Source organism: Bombus pyrosoma, linkage group LG14 (genome assembly GCF_014825855.1).
Source record: "Bombus pyrosoma isolate SC7728 linkage group LG14, ASM1482585v1, whole genome shotgun sequence".
NCBI classification, from domain to species: Eukaryota; Metazoa; Arthropoda; class Insecta; order Hymenoptera; family Apidae; genus Bombus; species Bombus pyrosoma.
Window position 1 is genome coordinate 4,343,523 of NC_057783.1, and position 25,988 is coordinate 4,369,510.

The 25,988-nt window shown below is 41.8% G+C and overlaps 1 protein-coding gene across 7 annotated transcripts in view; it reads left to right on the forward strand.

Annotated features, from left to right (window-relative positions):
• Positions 1-25,988, forward strand: part of LOC122575053 — a 277,691-nt gene that overhangs the window by 192,817 nt on the left and 58,886 nt on the right. For 4 of the 7 annotated variants that reach the window (XM_043743437.1, XM_043743436.1, XM_043743435.1 and 1 more), the window contains 3 exons: positions 12,014-12,081; positions 13,143-13,585; positions 14,615-14,903. In XM_043743437.1, coding sequence (XP_043599372.1) covers positions 12,051-12,081; positions 13,143-13,585; positions 14,615-14,903 — 763 coding nt within the window. In that variant the 5' untranslated portion in view covers positions 12,014-12,050. Of the gene's footprint in view, positions 1-12,013; positions 12,082-13,039; positions 13,586-14,614; positions 14,904-25,988 lie in introns of those variants that run through there. The other 3 variants (XM_043743434.1, XM_043743440.1, XM_043743441.1) reach the window with 1 other exon arrangement.

The following is a 25,988-nucleotide window of genomic DNA, read 5'->3' on the forward strand; positions in this document are numbered from 1 at the left end:
AACACGAACCTAGGATTGATCGAGTGATGCAAAGAATCATCACAAGTTATATCGCAACAGAAAATTGATCCTTCCACGATTATTAGAGAGTAGATTCGAAGAAATCTTCCTCTCGGAGAAACACCATTTTTCATGCAAAGGGTATTCCTTCTTCGCGGAATGTAAAGAATTCGAATTATGGATTGATCGAATAATCCAAGGAATTATTGGAGGTGGCATCGCAACAGAGGTAAAAAGTATAAAGGATTGGTCCCCCTACAGTTGCCAGGAGTCCGGATTATACAAGTCGCCCCGTACTTGCGCATTAAAATCCTTGGAACGAAATATTACGCATCCCCGATAGTCCGCCCCTTCTTTGCTCGTTACCAGCAATATGGCCCCCCCCCCTTTTTAGTGGAAGCTACCCCGAATCGAGCGAGGCCAGACCAGTCCGTGCCACTATAAATCTCGGAAGTTTTAATGCCTTGCAGCCTGCACGCTCGTCCCTTCTCTTCACCGACTGCCTCTTTTCTCTTCCCCCTTCTTCTTCTCGTCATACTCTCTCCCTCCCTCCTATACCCTTTCCGTGGATTCGATCCACGAATTCATCCAGAACCCCGCCACCCCTTCCGTCCTATTTGCATATGCGCATAATAGCAAATGCAGAGCTACCCTTTACTATTAATTTTATAAAATCATTCAACCCGCTTTCTCCATCCCCCGTTTCGTCTTCTTGCCTTTTTTCTTTTTTTTGTGTGTGAGCGCGAGCGTGTGTGTGTGTGCGCGCGTGTGTATGTTCAATTTCATCCTCTTTCCCTTTCTTCCTTTTTCGATGTGTCGCTGGTTCCTCTATACTCCGTACCCTCGGGACCCTCCTTATTTAAATAACGGATTTTCGAAATCTCGTTTTCGGACAGATCACAGGGGTCGCGACGGCTGCGCCAGCACGTGTGAGCATATTTCGCATGGCCCGTCAGCGTTCATCCACGCATCGAATTTTCCATTCAACAGTTTCCTTTTCGTTTCTTTGTTTCGCGCAAAAGAGAGGGAAATTAGTTATTCGTTCCGTGTACGAACATTTATGGGTTATGATCTCATTCTTAATGTATCTATATTTCATATACGTGTCATCGTATATAAATTGATCTACTCTTCGAATTTTCCGTTCATTACATTCCTTCCAGTCTGCTTCCTTTGTTTAGAGCAGAGAGGAAGCTTAGACACAGATATCTGCGAATCTTAGTTTCACGTTCGATATTTTTATTATTCGCGGGCAATCTGCTCATCGATTCCACGCACTTTCTTTCTATTATCCAGCGTTTAATTGTAGAGCAGTAGAGAATTAACGATTCGTCCTATCTACGGAAATTCATGAATTTTGTGTTTGACAGCACAGGTGCCAAAGTTGGTTCACCGCATTAAATTTTCCATTAACAACTTATCAACTTCCTCCCATTTTTCTTATATTACTAAAACAAAAAGTTATTACTGAGAGGATTATATTATAGAAAAAGTTACTCGTTTCATTTACGAATGTTACCTTCATTCTTCCAGCGTTTATATTTCGTGCAGAAGTTCCTTGGGTTCAACAACGTATCAAATTTTCCATTCACCACGACCAGCTTCTTATCTTCCTTCTTTTGTTTAAAGAACAGAGGATAATGAGTTATTTGTTTCGTCTAGAAATCCTGGCTCGATTCGTGTACGTAGGGATTTTTGTTCGAAGAACATCGAAAGTTTGTACACCTGGAGGATCATGAAACGACTCTCGTGGGAGGTAGAAACGGCCAAGCCTTCCCTGTCCGCACGTCCCCCGGTCCATCCATCGATTAATTACCCGGCGCTCACTCGTTAATTAGCCTTGAAGGCCCGCGACGTGCATCGTCCATGCAGAAATCGAATCGTCGGTCACGATAACAACGCCTCCATTAAACGCGAATAATTGAAACCCGAAAAAAGGCGGGCCTCTGTGTTGAAGTCGTGAAACCGGTCAATTTTCACGTCTTTTTACACCAAGCTCGTTAAATCGAAACATCTACATTCCTTCCGTGAACAAACAAATCAGATATACACATACACACACACACATATATATATATACATTAAAATCATTTCTATAGAAATATAGTAGCGTGAAGTATGGTGGAATTATCTGAGCCGAGTAATCAAGCTAATTTGCCTTGTAATTCGCTAAATCGATTTACGAACAATTTTTAAGCGATCTACATTTTCAAACAGGCTGTTGCATTCGTTCGTTGTTGGCGACATGATAAACGGAGAAATACATCGTGTACTTACGTCCAATAGCCGCGTGGATATAATTCCACTCGCGAAAAGCACAAAAGTTTCTTCAACGTTTTAATATTCCCAGTTGTAATTATGATAATTCAGTGGTGTGGATACGTCACTTTATTCCAGGAAATTATTCTATCACTTTGCTAGTTCTTATGTAATGCCCGGCCGCTGAAGCAAACAATTGCTGAACCTGAAATCACGTTACATTACATTAAAATACCAGTTACATTACAGTTACATTAAAATACCAATGATGTCTCATGATATAGCTACGACAAGTTTAATTACCGCGTGCGAAGTTGATGAAGATCAAATTTGAAGACTAATGGTCTCGCGCGATATAAAACAAGCATGCAAAATCGCAGATTGAATTTTAACGTGTCTTAAGAGGTTGAATCTCGGGTTGGCTCGAATAACCCCAGTTCCAGTGTTCAGAGGTCAGAGAGGGAGAGAGAGAGAGAGAGAGAGAGTCGCGTTTTTCCGCGCGAGCAGCGAAGCCATTAAGACGTTTTAGCGTGTTTCGTGAAACGTAGAAGAGTGAAGGGAAAAAAGAAATAGAAGGAAGAAGAAAGAGTAGGAGGATAGAAGGTGATCCCCTCTGGTCCTCGTTGGGTCTACTTAGAGTCGATAGAGGCGGCCTAACTACCGTAACCGTATCCAGGTCTAAATAGTTGGAGTTACGCTAAGTAGCCCTAACCAGATTAGTAAGTCGTTGCGTGCTCTATTTTTAACGGCGCGCCGCCGGCATTCGAGGCGTTTTACGTGGAACACAGAGAGAGAGAGAGAGAGAGAGAGCAGCAGAAGAGAATGCTGAACCAGAAGAGAACAGCGTGAAAACGAGAAAGAAATAAAGAGAAGGATGTAAAAGCTGGCCAGATAAAAAGCCAGCTGAAGCTGAGGTAGAAAAGGACGAACATAGGGAACCGAGTAGTAGAAGAGGAAGGGCCTTCGTAGCTTTATCCTAATCCCCGTAAACGAGACACGTCCTCTTCGAAGCGTTTGCCCTTGTTTCCTGCCCCCATCTAGTCTTCTTCTCTTTGCCATCGCGTTTCGCTAGCTCCCGACGGGTTTTGTTCGAACCACGATCATTTGCATAGAGATTACCGACGCACGAGTTATGTTATAATGGCATGTACGTAGTTCCATCCAGTTTTCTAAGATTTCTTTCAATTTCCATCCTCATTACCGTTTCCATTCGCTCGATTCGTTTCGCTTTCCGTTCCACAACTAATTTTACAGTCGCGATTTCTTACAGTTAGGACAACGGCTTTTTTTCTTAATGCGTTCGCGGTGTTTACTCGAACGAAATAAACTCAATTTATTTGAGTAATATTTTTCTCTTTATAAATGTTTGAATAGGCGAACATCTGTTGACTCTTTCTACTTGTCTGAATGTGAACTCTTATTTTATGAACGAATGGCGAGTAGTGGGAGAATTAATGTATTCGAGTTACATGTACGAATTACTTGTTCCACTACAGGTTCGTAGAGAATAAAGTACCAAGTATTAGGAAATTTAGAAAACGCACAGAAGTTTCACCTTTTTAATTTTATTCGTAGAAAGCATGAATATTCGCGGATAACAATTTTACTTGAGCGAGGTGTTGAGCGAATTTGTTGAGCGAATAGCCGTGTCTTATCTTCGATTTTTCAGAGTTACGGTATCCTTGGACTATTAGTCCAAGATTCATAGATGGCAATCACAGTTTCTTAAAAGGCATTGCTTCCGTATTTTTCCTGCTTCTCATGCTGTTATTAAGTATGTCAAATGTCTCGTGTTCTCCATTTTTCATCTTCCTTTTTCGTTGAATATTTCATTTTTTATTCCATACGTAATCGCCGAGTCTCGGTTTCTGATCTTGTTTAATTCACAAGTAGTAATTACGATTTCTTAAAAAATAAAATTCCTTCTCTATTTTTCCAGTTTATTAACGTCGTCACTGCACATAACCTAATAACCTAGTTATAAGTATAATAATATAAGTATAGTAGTTAACAATCAGGAAAATATATATCATCGGTTATATATTTTCTATTTTCTAAGTATTTCATCCTCTATCCTATCAATTGTAAAGTCTCAGTTCCTCGCAGTATTCGATTCACAAGTATCATTCATAGTTTCCTGAAAGATTTCCTTTGTATTTCCTTTGTTGCTATTCGATAGTCGTATAGCGTTTTCAAAATATTAGAACATTCGTGTGCGTATGTTCGTAGAGTTCGATAGGCAAGTGGCTCTTATATTTTATCAACGTAACTTCCTCTGTATTTCCCGTATTTCTCACGTGATTATTAATTAGGTCGCGACAGGAACGAGTAAACGAAGTGAATCTCTCCCTCCCACGGCGCGGCTCGATGTCAGTAATTCTTTTGACATCGTCGAAATCCAAATATTGGAGGCAAACATCGTTCTCTCTCCCGGTGCGGCGGCGGCGGCGGCGGCGGCGCTGCGAATTTATTTGCACGCCGCTCGAACCGTTTAAACGTTCCTCCACTTGTCGTATACCCTCTCTCTCTCTCTTTCTTTCCTTCTCTCTCCCTTTCTTCCTCTCTGTCGCTCGGTTATACGGTAGAGAAAAGCGAGAAGAAGAGGAGGGAACAAGCCGTTAGGCAGCTCGCGCGCGCGTGGAAGGGACCACGGGGCGAGACGGAGAGGAATTTTATTTCCGCTCACATTAATTTCAACGACGCAGAAGACGGTCGCCACAAGGCGCAGCTTGAAATTACGAATATTATGACTTCAACCAGTTCTCAGAATTCTATGTTTTTCATTCTTTAATCTCGGCCTCCTCGTGTTTCACACCATATCTTATGAACACACTCGCCCTCTTTCTAGCCCGGTAGCTCGTCGTCTCGTTTCTCTTCCCCGAGTTTCTCGCAAGAGAAGAAGCATGGTTGGTGTTCTCTCGATCCACCTAACCGTGCGCGCACGTGAATCGTCTCCGCGAAGTCGAGAGAATAGTTAGAAAACGATTGTTGCACTTGCTGGCTGGCCGTTTCTACGTGCCTTCCGTTGTTTCACCACGCGCGTCCCTGTCCGAGACACCGTTCCGACTGCTTCGAATACCGTTTGAACTGGTTGAGGTAATGCGGAGATGATTGATGTCAGCAGTTTAGCGATATGGTTAGCTTTGAACTGCTATTCGCCGGTACAGTGACTTTAAAAACTGTTCAGTTTGAAACAGATAAGCAAGTGTTTCTAGGGCCGGATGCTTTCATCTTGTAGGACCAGAGCACAGAGGTTCAGGACGATTCGAGAATTCTTTGTCGTTTCTAGGACACGAGTATCGAAGCGCGACGAGATCTTCTTAAGCCTGCAATCCTCGAATTTTTATGTCTGAATCATCCTGGTAAACAAGAGAATATTTAATATCTTGAGACCTGTAATTAAAAAACTGAAGAAGGTCATATCCTGTAACGATCCGAGTCACATGATCTGGAACAACATAAATATGCAAAATACAGGACTCCTTACAATGTTAAACAAACGAATCAAATCTCTATCTACGTCTTACTCTTTCAATTATTTTCATAAAAGCGTAAATTCGTATAAATATCCACTCTATAATAGCACAATAGTGTACGATCCACAGCGAACGAGAGTAATCGGATAGTCGAGTTCACGACGATCAAGTTTGAAGGTGCAATTTTACGCCAAGCATACTGATACTCGAAAGCAACGTGGAAAAAAAGTAAAGTCTCAGGAAAACAATTACGCGCGGACCAGAGGCAAACGTCGTTTTCCCGAACGATCGAGACCCACTCGAGGAAATACGTCGGAGAGATAAGCAACGCTTATTTTAAGGCTGTAAGTCGCTGGCGAATTTGAATAATCTACCGGTATTCCAGCAGACACTTGAAAAGCCACGAGGCCCGTCCAGCCCCCAGGCCTGGCAACATTACATTCAAGTGTTTGACGAACGAACGCGTTACGTCGCCTGCTTTTTTGTTTTCCTGCTTCTGGTATCGGCATCAGCGTCGAGCTATGTCGAGTGTAGCCACCACTCTCACGACTCTGCTACTGTCTCTTCTGGCTTGCCTCGTACACGCGTTGCCAGAATTCGTGATCGTTCCTTTCTGCTACAGTGTCTTTTAGACCAGCGATTTTCAATCGCTTTTTCTACCAGACAAAATTCTCGACAAAAAGTATATTGTAAATAGATACATTACAGTTGATTCCAGACAGAACATTCACAGCTATCGTTGTTTTTTGGCTGCCGTCATATTTTCGTTCAACGATCGAAGGGAAAAGAGGTCGACGCCCCTCGCTAGATAGTTGCGTATCGCATGTTTCAAAAATATACCAGTTAGGGTATATTATTGATTATGGTAAATCCTGTGCAACAAAAAGTAGAGAAAAATCGATGAGCATCGATCGACAGTTTCGATGATAAAATTTTAAAAATTGCGAAATGTGGTGTTGATCGCGTTTGGCCCGTGAACGATTCGTTGCTACTGAATTTGAGCAAAGCGGAGGAAAAGCTATGGCGTTCGCTCGCTCGGGCTTGAACGCACCTTGAACGATCTTGTTGCACGCGAACGTTGACCTTCGATCAAATTCCCTCGGGATCAGAACGCCCAGTGGCCTGTTTCTACTCAATTTTTCTTCGCTACGATATATGGAGTCTCTGGTCTGTTGAGTCTGTTAGACGCGGTTTCTTGTACAGATTCCAAGGGTAGTGGCGGTGATCTGCTCGCTCGACGAGATGATTTACTGGGAAACTGGCAACGATGGTTACGCTCCGAGTAATTTATTACGAATATTACAATCTTCAGACAGATATGAATATCCCTGGAGATAACTGATTAAGTCCACTTTTTGTGGATTTCTCAATTTCATTAACCAAGTACGTAATTAGTCTTCCGTAGGTAAATTGGATGGTTTGTATCCAAACCTAAATTCCACACCTCCGAAGAATCGTACGAAGTTTTCGAGCACCTCTTAATGTTTCTAGAAAATTAGGCAATCGTTCCTTAAATCGACAGGTTGATCAATAAAAACAGAAATCCAGGAGAAAGAGATTGAAAGGTGAAATTTCGTTTGTGCCTTCGGCGATCTAATTAGTGCTCGATGTTTCATGAATCGATGAATGAACGATGAATTTTTTATTTGTCACGGAGACACGCCACGAATGATCGTAAGTTTCGAAGTTCTCGAAAGAAGGATATTTGTAATCGTCGCTGTTTATCTATATCTATCCAAATTCGTAGAGCTTAGCATAACGAAAGAGTAATCTTTCAAAATTCGATGGGAAATTTCTCTGTGTTTTAACGAATGGAATTGATCGACGTAACTTTTCTTCTTTTCCATCTTCTTGAAATAATTGAAAAAATTCCACCTATATCTGCTATTGACAAAAAGACAGGTTAATTGATAGAAAATTCTAACTTAAGTAATAAAGTTTATCTCGTAAATGACAGCGCATAAAAACCAGAATCCCGAAGAAACACCATTCCCGAGTTGTTTCCTCAAGTGTGACAACGTTCATTAAGGATTCTAGGTTTCAAGTTTTACCTCGGCGAAAGAAAAGGAAGGAGCAAGTCCTAGGAAAATGTCTCAATATCCATCGAGCATCGCGAGCCAGCCCCAACCGGCTCTTCCATTCGCGGTAACCAGCCTGAATTCATCATCGTCGAGGCGTAACGCGCGAATCGTTTGCTCGACTTTTTTTTTCCTAATCACCCCCCAGTCCACGCGCGCGTGCGTCTTCCATTCAAATTGAATCATTAGGAGCTCAGTCGTGGCTTTTTGCAACCGTACGCGAATAATAGTCCGAAGAATTTCAAGGTTTCCCGCCGTTGGACACTTTCCGACTTTTATTCTCGATGGGTTCGAGACCGGCACCCCAAGAATCTAGGCCAACGAACCAGGAATTTCTCTTTCCTCGAAAGAAGAGACGCAGCAGACAATGAGTTCTCAGGCGAAATTCCTTCCATGTCTATAGATTATCGGAAAGGAATTTTGAAATCCTTTTGTTAATGTTTTGAGTTCCTTTTATTAATTAACAGCGATCTAGCTATTCTTCGTTTTTGTTTCGGTAATTTCTCTTCTATAACTTCTGCTTATTCAAACAAAATTGGAACATAAAGATTTAAGAATCACGTCAGCCTTGGGCTTGGTTAATTTTAATTCCAACGTTTCTTTAACACGTTGACTGCCACGCGAATTTTCCGTATTTTGTCTTGGGAACCGCGGTAGATTGAAAAAAAAATGACACTAGGACATTTCATTGTTGCCAAACATTCTATTACATAATAGCGTTTATAATGATAATAATTTATCCGATTTACACCCCGCAGCCAAAAAACGCGACTTTTCTATTTTTATCATTTTTCTAGCCACGCACTTCGCTCATCCTTCCGCGCTTTGCTCTTATGCCATCCTTAGCCTAGTTACTACACGTGGACGCTATACGCTACAAGTAAATATTATAAATTGCGGTTGCCAACACCTTCTCCAACGATATTATGTGAAACATTTTTCGGTACCGTGTACCTTCTTTGAACCATTTTACCACCGCTAACGTGTTAGCAGCGCGCAAGGGTAGAAAAATGGTAGGATTTCACGGAGAAGAGAAAAGATGTACCTTGCGCAGCGACGACAAAGACACTCGGATCCCATTGTTCAGGGTCGATCGCGCTGCACTCCGATTCGACGGCCCGGTTCTACGTACGTACATGTGCAAACAGGGTGATAATGTATTCAAGGTCCGCCCCGTTGGCGATGGTGGGGGTGAAACGGGGCGGCCCGCTCGCTATACGTACTGTAACAGATGTTAATTATCCCTTCTGTGCATAGTCAGCAAAAAAAGAGCCTGGTCTCTCGCTCGGACATATCGTCCACTCGTGTTACATCCCCGTTGAGAATGCCTCTTGTATCCACGCTTCGAACAGACTCACGTGGCCCGCCTAGTACGCACGCTCCAATCGCGTTCAACTTCCGCCGTGCCCACTAGGGAAATTCACCTTAGATCGAATTCTTTTTGCCCAGTCAACTAGAACACGATACCTTCCACGTGTACTGGTTTTTCGGCTGATCCGAAAGTCCTGAATAGTTCGTTAGATTTTGATTGGCCGTTGGATTTTGATCGTTTAGAGTCTGCGGACGAAGATCATTTTTATTTGACCCGGTATCGACGCGATGTTTGTTTAGTTCATTTCTTCAAATAATCAATGACGTTCAAACATTTCAAGCATCGCGTCATTTATATCGAAGAAACGGAGATAAGATATCCTTTCCTTAATCACGAAACCAGTTTCGTTCTCGAGGGGTTAATTGGACGAGGATGCGTAAGAAAGTCGAGAAAGGAGAATCGCGAATGCCGTTTAAGCAGACCGCAAATGCCTGAATCTGGCGCGAATAAAAGGTGATTCAAATTGAACGGTTTATTAGAACGAGGTCTCATCTTATATGCATAAATTATTAAAATTATATAAAATATTGTAGGAATAAGAAATCGTAGATAGAGGGAAATATCGGCGAGGATCGTTGACGAATTTACTTACTGTAGGCTGGTGGCAAAAGTGCCAGAAACCACCACGACGCCAACAAATATAGTTCGTGAACTGCTTGCGTACGGTTCGCGAATAGTAACGTGGATCCAGCATCAGGGTTGAGTTTGTCAGTGAACAAGTAGATCAAGAATGACAGCTCGTGTCTCGTCCCGTAAGTCTACGGTAGAATGGAAGATGTTCTTGTCGCGGAGGGCAAGATGGAATTTCGGAGCGACCACGTCGGGGGAAAATGGTTTCTTGTGGCGCAGCTGAACGGTCGCGTTGCCATATTCGTCGGGGATCTTTAATGGGGCAGTTTTAGTGCGGAAATAAATAACCGATAATGAACCAGGCAAAAACGGAACTAACGATTTTCAGGCCGAATTAGGCAGCGAGCCATGGATGCCTCCGGCGGAGTCATCCAAATCGATTGAGAGAGCTAACTGGTAATCAACAGCCTGAAATAAATGATTAACGAATGATGAAACGAGAAGAACGACTGCCACAGCTAATTCAATTCCTGCGAACAAGTTTGTTGGCTTTTAATTGCTTCCACATTAACAATTCTATGTAATAATTGAGATCGAGTTAGCGAATTGAAAATATGTATATATCGCACCACATCTATTGCATCGCGGATCACAGAATTATCTACCACGTTAATAGACTACGTTTCGACTCGCGAAACAAATTTCTTTCGTGTCCCTGTGAAATTTGTACGTGATCGTTAATTACGAATATTTCACTTTTTATAGATAAACTGGGTCGTTCATATTTTTGTGAATATAACTTCAAACTATCATTTCGTATTACGTGCATTCCGTGTATTTTCGTTTCTCCAAGTTTCCCTTAAATGCGTAAAAATTCACCGTTTCTACCTAACGATGTCTCTGCTATATTAATCCAACCCTTCCTGAGTTAAATGCTCGATGATATCTTCTTTCAATGGAAATAACAATTTAGCGGAAAGAACGTTTAAGGGTGAAATTACGCTCGGCTCGTGAACTATCCAGTTTCCAATTGCTCAAGTTCCACGAATCGGCGGTTCCGAGTGATCGACGGCTAATCCGAAAGGAGCATCGAGACGCTACGAAAATGGACGCGGTTTCACCAACGTAGAAACGAATTGTCCCTCGTTTCGTGTTATCGCAGGCCCGTCTACTCGGCTGACCGAGCAGCGCTCGTATATCAGCGTAGCTTTTGTTACGGCGACGTGCCTTTGTTTTCGCCTTGTTCTCGCGTCTCGTTCCAGTGGTGCGAACGTGGACGGGTTCTTGGTTCGGCACTCGGCAGCCTGTAACAGGCCCGGGCAACACACAGGGGTTTCGCTGAACTTGCTTTAACCCACTTTCGCACTGACACAGAAATAGATAACCGAGACGTGTCGGGGAATTCTTTCCACGTTCCGACGATTGTGTCAGCTGTGCAGGGAACCACGGTTCCTCCTTATTTCTCATTGGGTAGTTTATTAACCAAATTTAGGGGAAACATCGACTCGCGGTAGAAACAGAAGATATTCAACCCTTTGCAGTTTAAGCCACGTTTAACATTTTGCGTGGTTCGTATTCTGTTTCTTGATGGATTCGTATTCGATCGAATTTTTCATAGATTGTTGCAAACAAATTTCTTTTTCTTAATTACTGATGATACAAATAGATTTCTTTGAAAAGCATCGCTTCTCGGAAATGAACTGCGATAAAACTGCTATAATGTGACGTGCTAGGAATTTTCATAGTGTTGGACTATCAAATACGTCGGATTATTGGATTGTATCTGTAAGACACGAGAACGAGGATAAGTAATTTAAGAAACAGCGGTGATTGATGTAGTAATGCAGCATATTAACAAAAATAGAAGCTACATAAAATAAACATGTAATTTCCTTAACCACTAGAATCGCGAAATCAGTGAAAATACTTGCTATCAGATTCTTCGCTTCCGCAATTACCCAAGAAACACGCAAGTGTTTTTGATAATATTAGTAAGACAGAAATACGATCACGTTGCTTCAATTCCAATTAACTATATACATATAACATACACGTACACGTTAAAGCGTTCGTTCACTTCCATCGTCTAAATATCAAATGACGAAACGCCATCGTGATAAAAACTATGCGATATATCAGAATTGTATCATGCATTGTCAAATTCAGTTCCATTTAAGGCAAGAAAGATTAGTCCGATTAAACCATCCAGGTGTAAAATACAAATGAAAATGACGTTTGGTCGTGTTTCTCTGTTTCAGAATGCATTGAAGAGCCGGCCGATTGAGGAGATTCGAGATGTCCGCCGTAACCAGCCCGTATGGCCCCAGTAAGACACTCCCTTTTGCTAATGTATCAGCGCACAGCAACCCCTCGTTACGATACTTTAGCGAGGAAACATAGCCAGCCTTGCAATTGCGTCATGCGCCGTCCCGTTTGATCGAATCGTAATAGCCGCGCTCGGCTCCTTCGACGATTCCAAGAACGTTCAATTAACGTTCGTACGGACCGGTTGAATTCTAATTAATGTTAAAAATTCATTCGCGACAAGCGGGCAGAACGGCCTTCGCGTTGCGCTGCAACATACTTCGCGTCCTCCAGTTAAACATCGCTCGATTCGAGATTCGCAAGTAACATTCGTAATTAACGAATTGGTCCTTTGAATTTCATCCTTTGTATCTGTTAGATCGGAAAAATATTCAATCTTCTACTGGATTAAAGAGAGAAGTAGAATAAAGCATCGAGAATTCGATTAATAAGACCGATTAGGAAGAATCGAAGAAAACGAAATATATATCGAGTAACAGTTAGATTCGTCGCGCTGCGGCACACCTGTGTCCAGTTAGAGATCGCTCGATTCGCGCTTTGTAAATAACTTTTGGTCCTTCGAACCGCATCCTGTTCGATGAGCCTCGACCGATCGTGGCAACGGGGTCTGGATTCGCCCTAAAGCAAATCGATTCCCCTAATCGTGTGTCTCTCGGATTATAAAAATCGGATCTTTTACCGGACAAAGAGCGGATCTCTTTATCACGAAAAATTGCAATTTTCACTGGATCAGAAGTAAATCTCTGTGATGATAAAGATATTCGATCTTTCACTGGACCAAAATCAAAAAGTAATTTATGATAAATAGAAGCTGTAATAATTCGCCGAACAAGGACGATTAAAAAGAATTAAAGAAACGAAAGATCGATTGTAAGCTAAGATTGCTCGCTTTTCCGGGTCCGTGGACCCAATATTCACCCCTGTATCAGTGTCTGATGCTCCGGTTACTTTCCCATCAGCGGAGAGTCGAGTGTGAGCTAAGATTCCTCGCTTTTCCCGGGTCGAAGGACCCGGAGTCTGCACCTGCCTCGGTGTCTGATGCCCCGGTTCCTTTCTCATCAGCGGAGATGCTTTCCGACTCGGTGTACAACTACGCAACGACCCGGCGGGGGACCGCCGATCAGGACAGCGACTCCCAGTACGAGGGCCAGGCCCAGCTGCAGATCACGAGCATCCAAAAGCCGCGTAACAAGCGCAAGAACTTCAAGCCGATAAGCAGCCGGATGGTGGAAGTGTCCGATGAGTCTGAAAAGGAGGACGATGAGTTGGAAGCGTTGGAGGAGAGTTCCAGTGAGATATTGGAATACGAGAGGAAGACGATGCTGCTGCCAGCGGAGGATAGATCGAAGCAAAGGCTGAACAACAACGAGGTCAGCCCCATGGATCTGTCCGTTGCTACCAGGCCACCATCTTCCGAGGCTGACGATGACAGTGGGGATTCACTTAGGCATAAGTTCATCCTGGAACAGCTCAGATCTCAGAAACTTTACTCCCCTGGTACCGAGGTGAGTACCTTCGTCTATGGTGTTTCTTCTTTAATACATATACGCTGTTCTTCAAAATTTGGCTATTCATATTTTATGCGTATCGATGACAGGTCTTTCGTATCTACTCTACGCTTAAGACACATTTTGGTAACGGGAAAACGGGTTAGCTGAGGCGAAAATGATACGAAGAACGCAGCAGACTTAACCCTTTGAAATTCACTTGACTCTGCTTTTCGTTAATTAAGTACACGATTAACAGTGAATTATCAAGAAAGAAATGATTTTCACGAGTTCGTTCATGAAGATAACTAAATAATGGTGAACTTAGAAAACAGCGTTTCTAACGTTATTCTATTTTTTAATTTACGGAATTGACCAATGTGACTGCTGTGCTTTTCATGAAGCATATCAAGACTGCGGATATTTCTTCAAATTTATATTTTTATAATCATAGCTAAAGAAATGGAACCTAAACAAAGATTCGTTTCACTCGTTAAACACGTATAAACGAATATCTGATTTTGAATATTTCCACATCTGAAAATTTCTCATAATTAAACAAGCATCCATACAAGCTAGGAATATTTTCTATTCGATTAATAATGTTCCAATTCCTTGTCCAAGGAAGGGGATAAAATAAAACGAAGAACAAGAGAAACAAAGTAGGATGTAAAATATAAATTTAAGCAACCTGAAATTAAGTAACCTTACATTAAAACACAACCTGTTATATGTGTTATTATCAACGGTACTAATTAAGGGTTAGAAACTAATTACATGTAATATTCAAAGCGTGAGATAAATTTCTGTTCAAGTGCCATTTCCTTAGCTGTACTATTAACCGTTTATATAATACGCGCGCAACGGAATATTTCGTGTTTACTTTTACAACGCTTATCGGCGTGCAACGGGAAAAACGTTATGACGACTTCTAGTGATGTCTAGCGTGCTTGGTGGAATCGCACGTCGGTTAACATGCGCAAAATAACTCGCATAGGAATTCATTTGCGTCATTTCATTCACGTGGCGTGTATCGATCGTTCACAGGCCAGGAGTCCGAACTCAGAATCGTCGGAGAAAAGTGGAAGCGGCGTTTTGGATACCGAATCGGGACGATTGGACGATACTCCGTTCGAGGATGATCGAGGGCAGGATGGTGACGGTGAGACCGAGTGCGAGGAGAGGAAACCCTTCGAAGGAATGAGGGAGTACGCTGAATCGACTATGCAGGAGTTGTTGGCGATCTACGGGCTGGCGGGAGGAGAATTGGCCAAATCAGTGAGCAGACAGCTACCGCCGACCTTTCTGAACCCTCCGACTGGTCATCAGCCTCACGGTAAGTCTTCCTCCTGTTGATCTTGCTCTTTTAACTTACAGTTTTCTACAAAAAAAAAAAAAAAAAAATAGGTTCTCTATGCATCTGTTACAGATATGAGATACGTGGCTGTATCAATTTCCCTAATATCAGTGTAGTATTTGAATTTCTCGCAAGCCTATAAATATCTACAATCTGCTAACAAATCTCCGAATCAAATTTTTCGCATACCATTCGCATTGTATTAGTACAGCATATCATACGCGTTTCAATTTATCTATTATCGGTGTAGCATTTGAATTTCTCATAAACTCACAAACATCCGCGACCTAACAAATGTCCTAATCGAATTACAACTGCAACTCCATCACAGGCCAAGCTCGTTATTTGCAAACGTCTCTCCGACCATGTACATTTATTTCTATCCAAGACTCACCTAGCGAGCAATTAGAAGTAAGCAGGTTAACAGTTGTTAACGACCATCTTGCGAGAACAAACTAGAACTTGTCGTTCGCCGTACAAGCTTCAGCTAGAGGCTATTAACGCGTGGGCGGTGCTCGAAGCTGAAGAGAGAAAGAGAGAAAGAGAGAGAGAGAGAGAGAGAGAGAGAAAGGATAAGACGGTTGGATCCTCGATTTTCAAGGATCCCACGAAATACCATCGGTTTGGAAGAGCATCGATGGTGGTCGCGTCAGGTTCCACGAATCGTTATTATTCGCGGCAGGACTTCGCACTCTTCGCTGAAGAGAAATTAAAGGCGCTCTCGGTGTTCGACGAAATCGTTAGTCGAGGCAACTGTCGCACGTTGGACGATTGGTTGGCATCGAATTCGGGGTTGGGCTACGAACAATTGACAACTGTAACTGGCTGGCATTCGTGATCGTACTTGGCGGAAAATCAATTTTATTCAAACGCACGGTATTCACGACCTCGGCTCTTTTAACGTCGTTTTATCGCCAGTCAGAGAAAAAGAAAAACTCGGCGTTAACGTGAAATTAGCTTGGTCAGATTAATTCAACTATGGAGATTCATTGTTTCTGTTATCGTAACCGGGCTTATCGATTATACGGCTGGTTATTCTCTCCGATAGATTCTTAAGTGAAACGAGGTTACCGCGGAACCACTCTGATCGATCGAGAAAGAATCGACTGCTTTTGTTATTAAACCGATCTCCCGAGCTATTATTTAGAAACGGATGATATTAACGAATTGACAAATTGGGAATTGTACGGTGTAAACTTGTCTTATACAATTTTACGCCAAATAGCAGAGCTTGTAAAATTTGTTTGTACAATTTCGTTGCCCCATAATCGAAGTTGGCGCAGTTCTTCTTTGGCTCACAACTTTGGGCATAATCTAAATAGCGCTTCTAATTCGAAATGACTCGATCTCACTCTAATTGGCAATTTTTCCTTCTCGATGTTTCTTCTTCTTATTCCGACAACTTTGAACCTGATCTAAATAATTCGAATTTCAAATAGATCTTATCTTAGCAACTCGGTGCAGTTATGCAAGAGAGGTCTTTTCTTTTCATTATTTATAGTCGTATCAACCGGTTGAATGGAGAAGTCGCAATTATACTTACTATATAATTTAGAGCATTTTAGATAATTTAATGGCTCTCGCAGTATCGACTTACGATCTTTTAAATTGCCCTTTATGGTAGTTTTTATATTAAATTCTCGTATTTGTATAGGCAGGATATTTCTTGCGCCGAAGAACGAGATGTTCCATTCTTAATAAAACGCTGAATACAATTTATTGCTTCAATTGTTCGAGAGATGTTCACTCCGTTCGAAGAGAACAACGAGTAAAACAGTCACTCTGGTACGTGGTTCGTGTTCCATCCGTTCTAATTGTATTCAACTTTCTCAAGTCGAACGCTCCGATACCGGATGATCAAAGAATCGAATTGTTGGCGAAAGAAATCGTAGCAGCCGCTGCAGTTTCCTCGGCCGCTGAAAATTATTAGCAACGAGGGAAGTGACGACCGGCGGGCAGACTAGTTTTTAGATTAGACTGTACGTATGCACCAGAACAGAATGTGGCACTTACATATTGCCAGTGCATCGCATATGCGCGCACGTGAATATGCGATGGCTCTCGCAAGATGGCCGACTTATAACTCATAAAGTCGGTCGGACTGCGCGAACCGTTGACTGCCTCGCGATCGATGGATGCCTTTGAGATCAGCCAGCGTCATCGTTTCCCGTTGCCGCGCGTCTCGCGTGGGTTGACAGTCTCACGAATTCCTCGCGGTGTGTATTGTATGTACGCCTCGGCTTGACGCGCGAGCGAGCGAGTTGGAGCGCACGCGCGCGCGCCCTCGTCCACACCGCAGACTAACGAGTCAATTTCGCTATTCTTCGTCCGGCTTTTGCCTCGAAGATACTAGCCGTCGAGTTTTTGAATTACCTTCTGCCAGAGCTGATTGATTCATAGCCGAAGTCCTTGCCAGATTAACGTCTTCCTGGCGAATTGAGTTTTCTTCATTCGCAAAGACGCAACTGGTTACTGCGTCTTCTTTGTATCAATGAAACGCCATCGGCATTTTTCTCGGTTAGATGGAAAATTGAAAGGCGCATAAATGTAGAGAATGCGACTAATAGGAAAAAAGATACGTGAAACATGCGACGTGAAATACTGTTTATAATATCTTCCATGATAGAAGAAATCTCCGCTTAGATTCTATTTCTGCAGTGATATTTTTCGAAGTCTAAATTTGTATAAATATCTGCGATCTATTGTGCGATAGATACCACAGTGCGATATTCCATCTATACACAATTTATTATCATTATGTATTTATAAATAAAAAAGCTCGATAATTAGATTATTCATATGAATGCATTGGTAATAGCTTGTTATAATGGTATAAATAATTAAATCTCGTTAGCTACCGCGTCCTCTTTCTATCTATGAAACACTACCAGCTTTTTCGTTGGTCAGTAACATATGGATATTTCATACATTTTTCATTGAACATATTTTTGAACATTACGTGAATTAATTCTTGTACTTTTAAATTCCCTTCGAACGCCTGAACATGTACAGTCTATCAATCAGGAAATTTATTTTATAGGTGACACGAGAGGTGTAGGTTAAAAGTGGAGTCGATTGTCGAATTCTAACACTTGGTGTAAAATTCTTCGGCTATGACTCATCGTTTCAATCGTAAACCTTCCATCATAATATTCATACATTATGTAAGTTAATCTTACATCGATGTACATAGAAGGACTGTCCATTATTGGTCGATCGAGTATATCGTATATCGCGTCGATTGACTCTTTCTTTGTATCGTCCCATTGTCCCATCCGGTTTGAGAATAATCTTTCGTCGTATTCGATTAAATTCACGGTCCGTTGTACGACGCCATCCTGCCAATTACCAGAAAACTGACCGCGTGAAATCGAATGCGACATGCCTCGTAACTCGTCACCAGAGTGTGTTCCCTTCTCCTTCTCCTTTTCGTCAGGAATTGGGAATCTTTGCTGACACACATCTACTCTTATCCTTTCTTCTCGCTTGAGAATCTTCGAGAGTGTGGCAAATGGAAGCACTGTCACGCGTTATTTCTTCATCAAGAGCCGGTAACAAGATTAGAGATTGAGGATTAACCTCGAAGCAACAGAACCAACCTGTAAGAAGAAGAAGAGGAAAAGAAATTAATTTCTGTCGAGAAACTACGGTTGTCAGTCATCGTTCAAGAATATTCTCGGAAATTTGAATTTAAATAATTTAGCGAACGACCTAGAATCATTGAATTCGTTAGATTCAAATAGCGGATGTTGTTTCGAGTGGCAGTTAGCGACGAAGATGTAACTTGGCTGATATCAAGGACAGAGTAGATGAAACTAAAACGCGAAATTTCAGACTTGGTAATTCGGCGATTACGCTTAACCTAATTGAAATTTAATTCAAAAGTAATTCTAATCTCGCAAGTTTTCTATCTCTGTAAGCGTCTCTTCTAATGAACGAAACGTGAAACAGATGAGGGAGGGCCATTTCTTATTTGAATTTGAGATTAAATACATATTTTTACTATTGTCCTAAATAACTGTCATAGTGTTAATTACGTTGTTGATTCTTTTATAAAGGCCAGTAGACGCATCTATTTTCTGCATATTTCATATTAAAATGTATCCCTCGATATACATCAAGTAGCGTGAGAATCAGAAAATCCATACAGTACATTTATATTTTTCATTTGCTACGTGTCAAATTTCATTTCGACCGGCCGATAGAAATTTATTAACGCGATTAATTAAAGATTAACGCGAAGAAGAATAGAAACTCGAAAGGATGTTCCTAGTTAAATAAGTAACAGGTTCACAGCGGTAAAACGATGTCAAGTTGCTTCAGTTAAGATAACTTGAATGATTCGAATGAAATTTAAAACGAGAACGAGCGTAACATCGAAGGCGAGATCCGGCGAGAATCCCTTTGACTTTTCTTCATCTTCTTCGATGTTTCGTCTCCCACAAGTTTCGCCACCTACACACAGACGCACGATGGAACAAAAGACTACCTCTTGCGTTGTATCTTAGGGATTGATACGGAAAAAATCGGGCATAATTTATCATGTAAAAGCGACTCGAACAGAAACCGCGTGTCGCCGCGGTGAATCGGCTTGCCGGTAGAGAGGCGAAGGAAAAAGGAACACCGTGGTTTCTTCTGCCTCTTCAGACGTCCGTCTTTTCTATGAACCTTGACGTTCCCTCGAATACGCCGCGTATCCATTTCTTCCGTCAGGAATACATTAACCATTCACGTTAACCTAGAAAACGCGCGCGAGTTTACGTAATATTTCTAATAATTAGTTAGAGAAAAGATCCTTTGCCATCTCCGACGAAGAAAGAAAAAGAAACGAGGAAAAATGCTCCCTCTCTGAAAGAACCATGACGAGTTTAATCGCGAGGCAAAGAACGATAAAGTGAACATCAACTATCGATCGATCTATAGATCATTCCAACCTAAATACTTTAAGATATACGTATTAAATTATGACTATTCACCCCTGAAGTGGCATTATTTCTCTACTTTAATTCAGACATGGAGGGTTGAGAATTACAGCGATGTGAATTCATCAACTTCCAAAATAACTGCAAGATTACTTTATTACGCTTCATTAATTTCCTTCAAACGCCATAAATCTTTTCCTGGATTGAAACTAAACAATTCGTCCACCCTAGTAGGGTGGTTAACCTTACCATTCTCCTCGCTTGCTCTTCGCGTCTAAATGCCCTCGGCGATCTCCTCCTTTACGATATCAAGATACTTCAAAGACGTGAAGTACACGAGAAAGTAAGTGAAAAGTAAGATTTTGGTCTATTGAACGTCAAAACCAAATACTCGAGAACTGACCTGTACTTTAATAACATCTATCGAAATATAAAATTTATATCGAGTCATGTGGTGCAAAAGAGGATAGAACGGATGCTTCTTCGTGCGTTTCAATAGCGAAATGAACGTGTTAAACCGGCATATTTATCGCGCTATTTATTTCGGGGGTGCGTGAGCGAACAACCAGCAACGGTTGAATCGTGTTAGAGGAGCGAAGCGGGCAGGGACGGGGTAATCCGGCGCGAAGAAAAGCAGAAAAGCCGCGTGTGCTGTTGCTGGTGCTAGTCTCAGGGCACAGTGGGGTGGAGGACAGCGATGCCTCCGTGAACCCATTAATCATTCCAGCCGGATAAAAGGCAGCAAGGATGAAAAGAGAAGACAGACAGTCGGACGGACGGCGAGCAAGGCATGCAGGCGGCCAAAGAGAGAGAGAGAGAGAAAGCTCTTCCTTTCGTTCCTTCTGTCGTTGTTTCGCTTCGATCGCCTTCTCTTCCTCCGCCACGGCCCCCGAAGGATCATTTTTTATTTTGCCTCTTTTCGAAATTCGTCGGACGCTTCTATTGTCGGGACCCACGAGAGAAGAGAGAGAGAGAGACTCTCTCGGACGAGACTGAACCCGAGGTCCGACCAGCGCTCATTTCGACGGGGAGAAGATTCATTAACTGATAACGCGATTCTTTCTTCGGTCGTTCTGTTGTTGAAAATGATATCCCGCCACGAGAACTGGCCACGAGAAGGCTTTTGGACACCTGTTGGGACACAATGTACTTAGGAGATTTTTGTGCGCATCTTTTGGATCGCTGTTACGCGGGAAAATGTACAACGAATGAAGTGGAAAGTGATTCATCGATGCGTAATACAGCGTTCTATATCTTGAATTCGTCAAAACTGAGAGACGCGTTGGATTGGTGTGTTGGACGATGGAATTGAGACTGGCACTTGACCAGTTTGGGAAGTTCCATTCGAGGTTGACAGAGTTTGAGAGAATTTCGACAAGAGGTTTGTTCAGCGATGACGAAGTATACAAAGTTTGTTATACAGATGTCACGCTTTTGCTTTGAAGCCGATATACAACAGACATAAATTGCTAGAGGAGGAATAGCGTAGAAGAAGAAGCGTTAGTGTGCTAACATTTGCAATTTCACGAAGAAATGGAATCTGAATACACATTGGTCTCATCTACTATATATCATAACTTGTTCTTTGCTTCAAATATCTACAATTTGCATACACTTTGAACGTTTCTATACTCTATGTAATTACGAACATACCGCGCTAAGCGTATTAATGATTAGTCAGTCCGCTATCTAACAAAAATACTTTTAATCGACAACTTTCATCGAGAATTTTCCATTACGATCTTCCATTGACAACATTCGGTTAAGAACGTCCATTACGAACGAAACCCTTTTAGTTAAAAAAATATGTATAAAACACGACGAAATCTACCAGATGCGTAGAGGAACCGGGGAAAACTCGAAATCAGCTGGCTCGCTTTTCAACGAGCGTTACGAATCGCTTCCGATTTAATTCGAGACTCTGGTGGGCCCTGGATCAGCGGCATAAACGGAAGGGGGAGATCGTTCTGGTTACGAGCTTTTATGTCTCCACGTGTAGGCCACTTGAGCACGTAGGTAGAGTATGTACCGAGGAATAGCGCGATGTAGGTCTGCCACGAGATCGAAATCGGAGCTCCTTCTTCGTTGGGAGACAAAAGGGACCCTGGTCCGGATGACAGGAGGTGTCGAGAACCTTTGGGATCGGCGACCTGTTGAATCCCTTCACTCTCTCTCTCTCTCTCTCTCTTTCTCTCTCATAACCTTCAACGAATTCTGCATTATTGTGAAAGAAGAAAAAACGAACAGGAGAAGAGGGACCGTGCGCTTCTCGAGAGGCCGAAATACGTTAACCCTTATCTACCGTTTCACAAAGAGGGATTTCGGAATAATCGCGAGACTGTGGCCCACGTGGCCCGTTATTACCCCCACCAGAGTCGAATTCAATTCGTTTGCCATGGCAAACTCGAATTATCGCGAGGATAGTCAACGTTAGTGACGGTAGTACGACTGTAACTACTTGGCTGATTTTCTGCGAATTTTCCGGAATAAAATACCGTGGTCGCCTGGAAGAGAGTAAAGGGTATATTCTGTGGTGTTTCCGCGTTGTTTAAATTAAGTTTAGAAACGATGAAATCACGTAGTGGAACTTTCCACGCCTGCAAACTGAAAAGGTTATTAACTGATCGCAATATCTACTGTGCATTCATGGCGAATTGAAAGACGCAAAAATTTGCAGAATACGCACAATGTCCACAGAGTAAGGCACCCGTACAGTATTTCGTAGGTGGAACAAATCTTGATTCAGATGAACCTGAAAATTTGTATTACCTTACTCGTAATCATATAGGAATTTTTGTAAATGTTCACTATCTGTTCGTTAGATTCCTAGGTTCAGATAATGTGACTGAGTTTCTCAAGAGACATTTCTAACGCGTTAATCGTTACGAAATATACACGTGGCCCATTTTTGAAATCAACAAGAGAAGTGTTTCCATTATGCAAATTCATACTTTTTTACGCAATCTTAATAGAAATATCTCACTATCATTGGAAATATAACATTATCCTACTCTTATCTCTACTTATTTCTATTTATTTCTATTTATTTCGCCTATACATATGTATGTGTTGTTGCACTTTAAAATTTCTAAATGCATACAAATCCGCAATCTATCTATCCCCAGTCAGAATCTACATTCCGTCTATTTCAACTTTCCAATCGCCAATATATATAACGATTACTAATATGATCAAACAGATATTAATACTCCAAAAGCTTGTTAGAAACACCGAATAATAAATCGATATACTGGCTTTGGTCGTGGAACGATCAATCATTCTTCCAAACGACGGGAAACAGTGACAAGTGCGGTCTAATGTGTTGGAATTTCAACGCGCGGTGAGTCGAAGGAAACCGGAGGAATTCACGGAGACGTCAACTGGAATCGCGGAACGTTTTATGGAAGCTTTTATGAAAGCCTTTACGAGCCACGTCCCGAACTAGGCCTGCTTCTGTTGAACACGTGAGGCCTTCCTTCTTGTATATACATTTGCATCTCCTGCTTTTCTTCGTTACGTGCTCTACAACATCCGCGATGTTTATGGAAAAATCGAAACGTTGCCAACGTGGAGTAGAGGAGCGCGTGTGATTCGTCTTCTGGTCGAGTCTATTGGTGATGTCCGCTTCCGGGTCAATTGAATCTTCTTTTTTTGTTCGTCAATTAAGTTCTGAGTCAGAGACTAACAGAGAAAGAGGTCTTATTGAGGATGGTACGGCCATTTCTAGTCGAATTGTTTTTCTGCTTGTGCTTCTCGTGAGAATTCTTGGTTTCGTGGAATTACAGTAGGATTCGGTAGATCTCAAGCTCTTCACAGTGTAATAAAACGACGATGAAGCGGCGGTTTCGGAATGAACGATTTCTTTATCGTCACGATTTCCTGCATTTCTGGCGTAATGAAATTTAACTCTTTGACGGTGTAATAAAACGACGAAGAATCGAGAATGAACGATTCAGAAAATAATTCTTTCTTTATCGTCAAGATTTCTCTTTCTTCTGTTTCTGGGCTGTTTTACGCAATAATTTGTTGACTAATAATATCAGTGGAACTGACGAGGTTGCAAACTTTCCTTTTATAATTTTACAATAATTTGTAAAACTTTGCCTACAAAATTACGTAGGAAATTTCATTCGTTTTAGCGCTACATTTCTCGGCACTAACAATTCAATATTACTAACAATATTACTAACAATAGTACTGACAATATTAGTCCAATGTTGTAATATCGTATAAGTATTACGTACGAAAAGTACATACTTTCAGCTGTTTACGTGAAATAAATATTAAATAATCGTTGTACGTGTGACGAAATCCAAAATACGAATAGCACGATACTTGACGTTTCACTCGAATCGTTCTCGTTCTAACGCGAGAGAATTGTTCGGAGATTAAGCGAGCAATCAGTTACTTTTATCTCAAGATCGTGGAGAATCGAGCAACTGTTCAATTTTCGTACTCTCTGACCGATATTAACTTTTGCGCGAGTATTCCGAGCGAACGAACAAAAGCTGAAGAACGTAGAATTACCGTCAATTGTCCGACTTTTTGTCAAATTAACAACTTTCCATAAAACGAGGGGAAAAAGCGAGGGCCCCGCTGCCGTTCGTCCTCTTTTTCTCTAGCGAAATTAACACGATCATCGAGGTCAATGGGCGTTGAACGATGAAAGATGAAAACGAATATCAGACCGCGCCCGGGGTTTTTCACTCTCCACGATTCCCGCCTCTCCCGTTTTTCTCTTCTTTTTTTCTACTCCACCCGGCATCTTGTTTATTTTGCCCGTCATGTCAGTCCGCTGACACTCGGACATTCGTTTAAATTTAGAATTCAATGGGATCCTTTTTACCGGGGCGCACTTTGGTGCCATAACGGATTCCCTGGTTCCAGCACGGGGGAGATTATTTGTTTAATTCCGGTCCAGCGTCGATCACTCCTCCGTGTCTTCCTCTTCCTCCGACCTCACTCGAAACGCGATGTAAATATTTTTATTGCTTCTCCAGCGAATATTCTCTTCTTACACACTCGCTGTACATATCGTTGCATTCGTTTTGGAATTTTTAATAAAACACGATAATAATAAAAATATTATATGGTCGCATTTAACAAAACTACATTGACTTGCAACTCTCTGTAAATAATAATTGATATATCTGGAACCAGAGATATTTTTCTGCTATTCGGAATAAATCGTGTTTGTATTACGTTGTACATATTTTCTCTTCGATATAATGTATACTACAGGCCATATTCTTAACGAGTGTCATCTTTCAGGTTGTAGGTTATCGAATATAGAGAAAACAATTTGTGACATCTGCGTTCCTTTGCCGTCGATTTATTTCTATAGTTTGCTTAGCAATTAATTTTCGTAGCTTCTAAGCGATACTAAGTTATATCAATTATCTACAACATAATTCTGATTTCTATAATTTCGCTTAGCAATTAGTTTTTCCACATCCTAAATGATACTTTTATACAACTTATATTTATTCGTAGGAAATAATCTTTTCATGCAACGCTGCTTACGACGTAATTTCTCCTCATACAAGCAACCATTTCTGCGCTCAATTCAAAAATTCCAAAACTTTCGTTTTGGCTCTGAGCGTCTCGATCGAAGGAGTATTCCACGAGATCGAGTAACTTGCATATAAAACTTTCTTAGCTTCTTCCTCCAGTCGTTCGCTATTTTAGCTTCATCCCCCGTTTACATGGCTCGTGGCGATCTTTCTCCGCATTTTGCCCAGATCTTATCCGACAGAACTCCACCCCGTCTTTTGTATACGATCGCGTTTCCACGTTCTTCGTACGCATGCGAACTCCCGCGTAAATCAGTGAAGCGCGGCGGACAGGTTCTCCCAGATCCTCGATAGATCGGCTCGAGATAGAGAGAGTTGCTTGATTTTCGCGTGAAACGCGTTCCACGGCTGAGCTTGGACACCTCTGTCGATGCTTATCTGCTTGCTCGACGCGAATACACCGCCGATCGATCGTCGATGATTACGTTATCAAGGATTCGACGAAACGAGACGATAAAAATCGTTGCAGCTGTGATTTACGGTCAGAAAGCAGAAGAGTGTAGCGAAACGCGAGTATATCTGGACGAAGGTAAAGATCTTTTTGTTCATTTCTTATTGTATTTTCATTC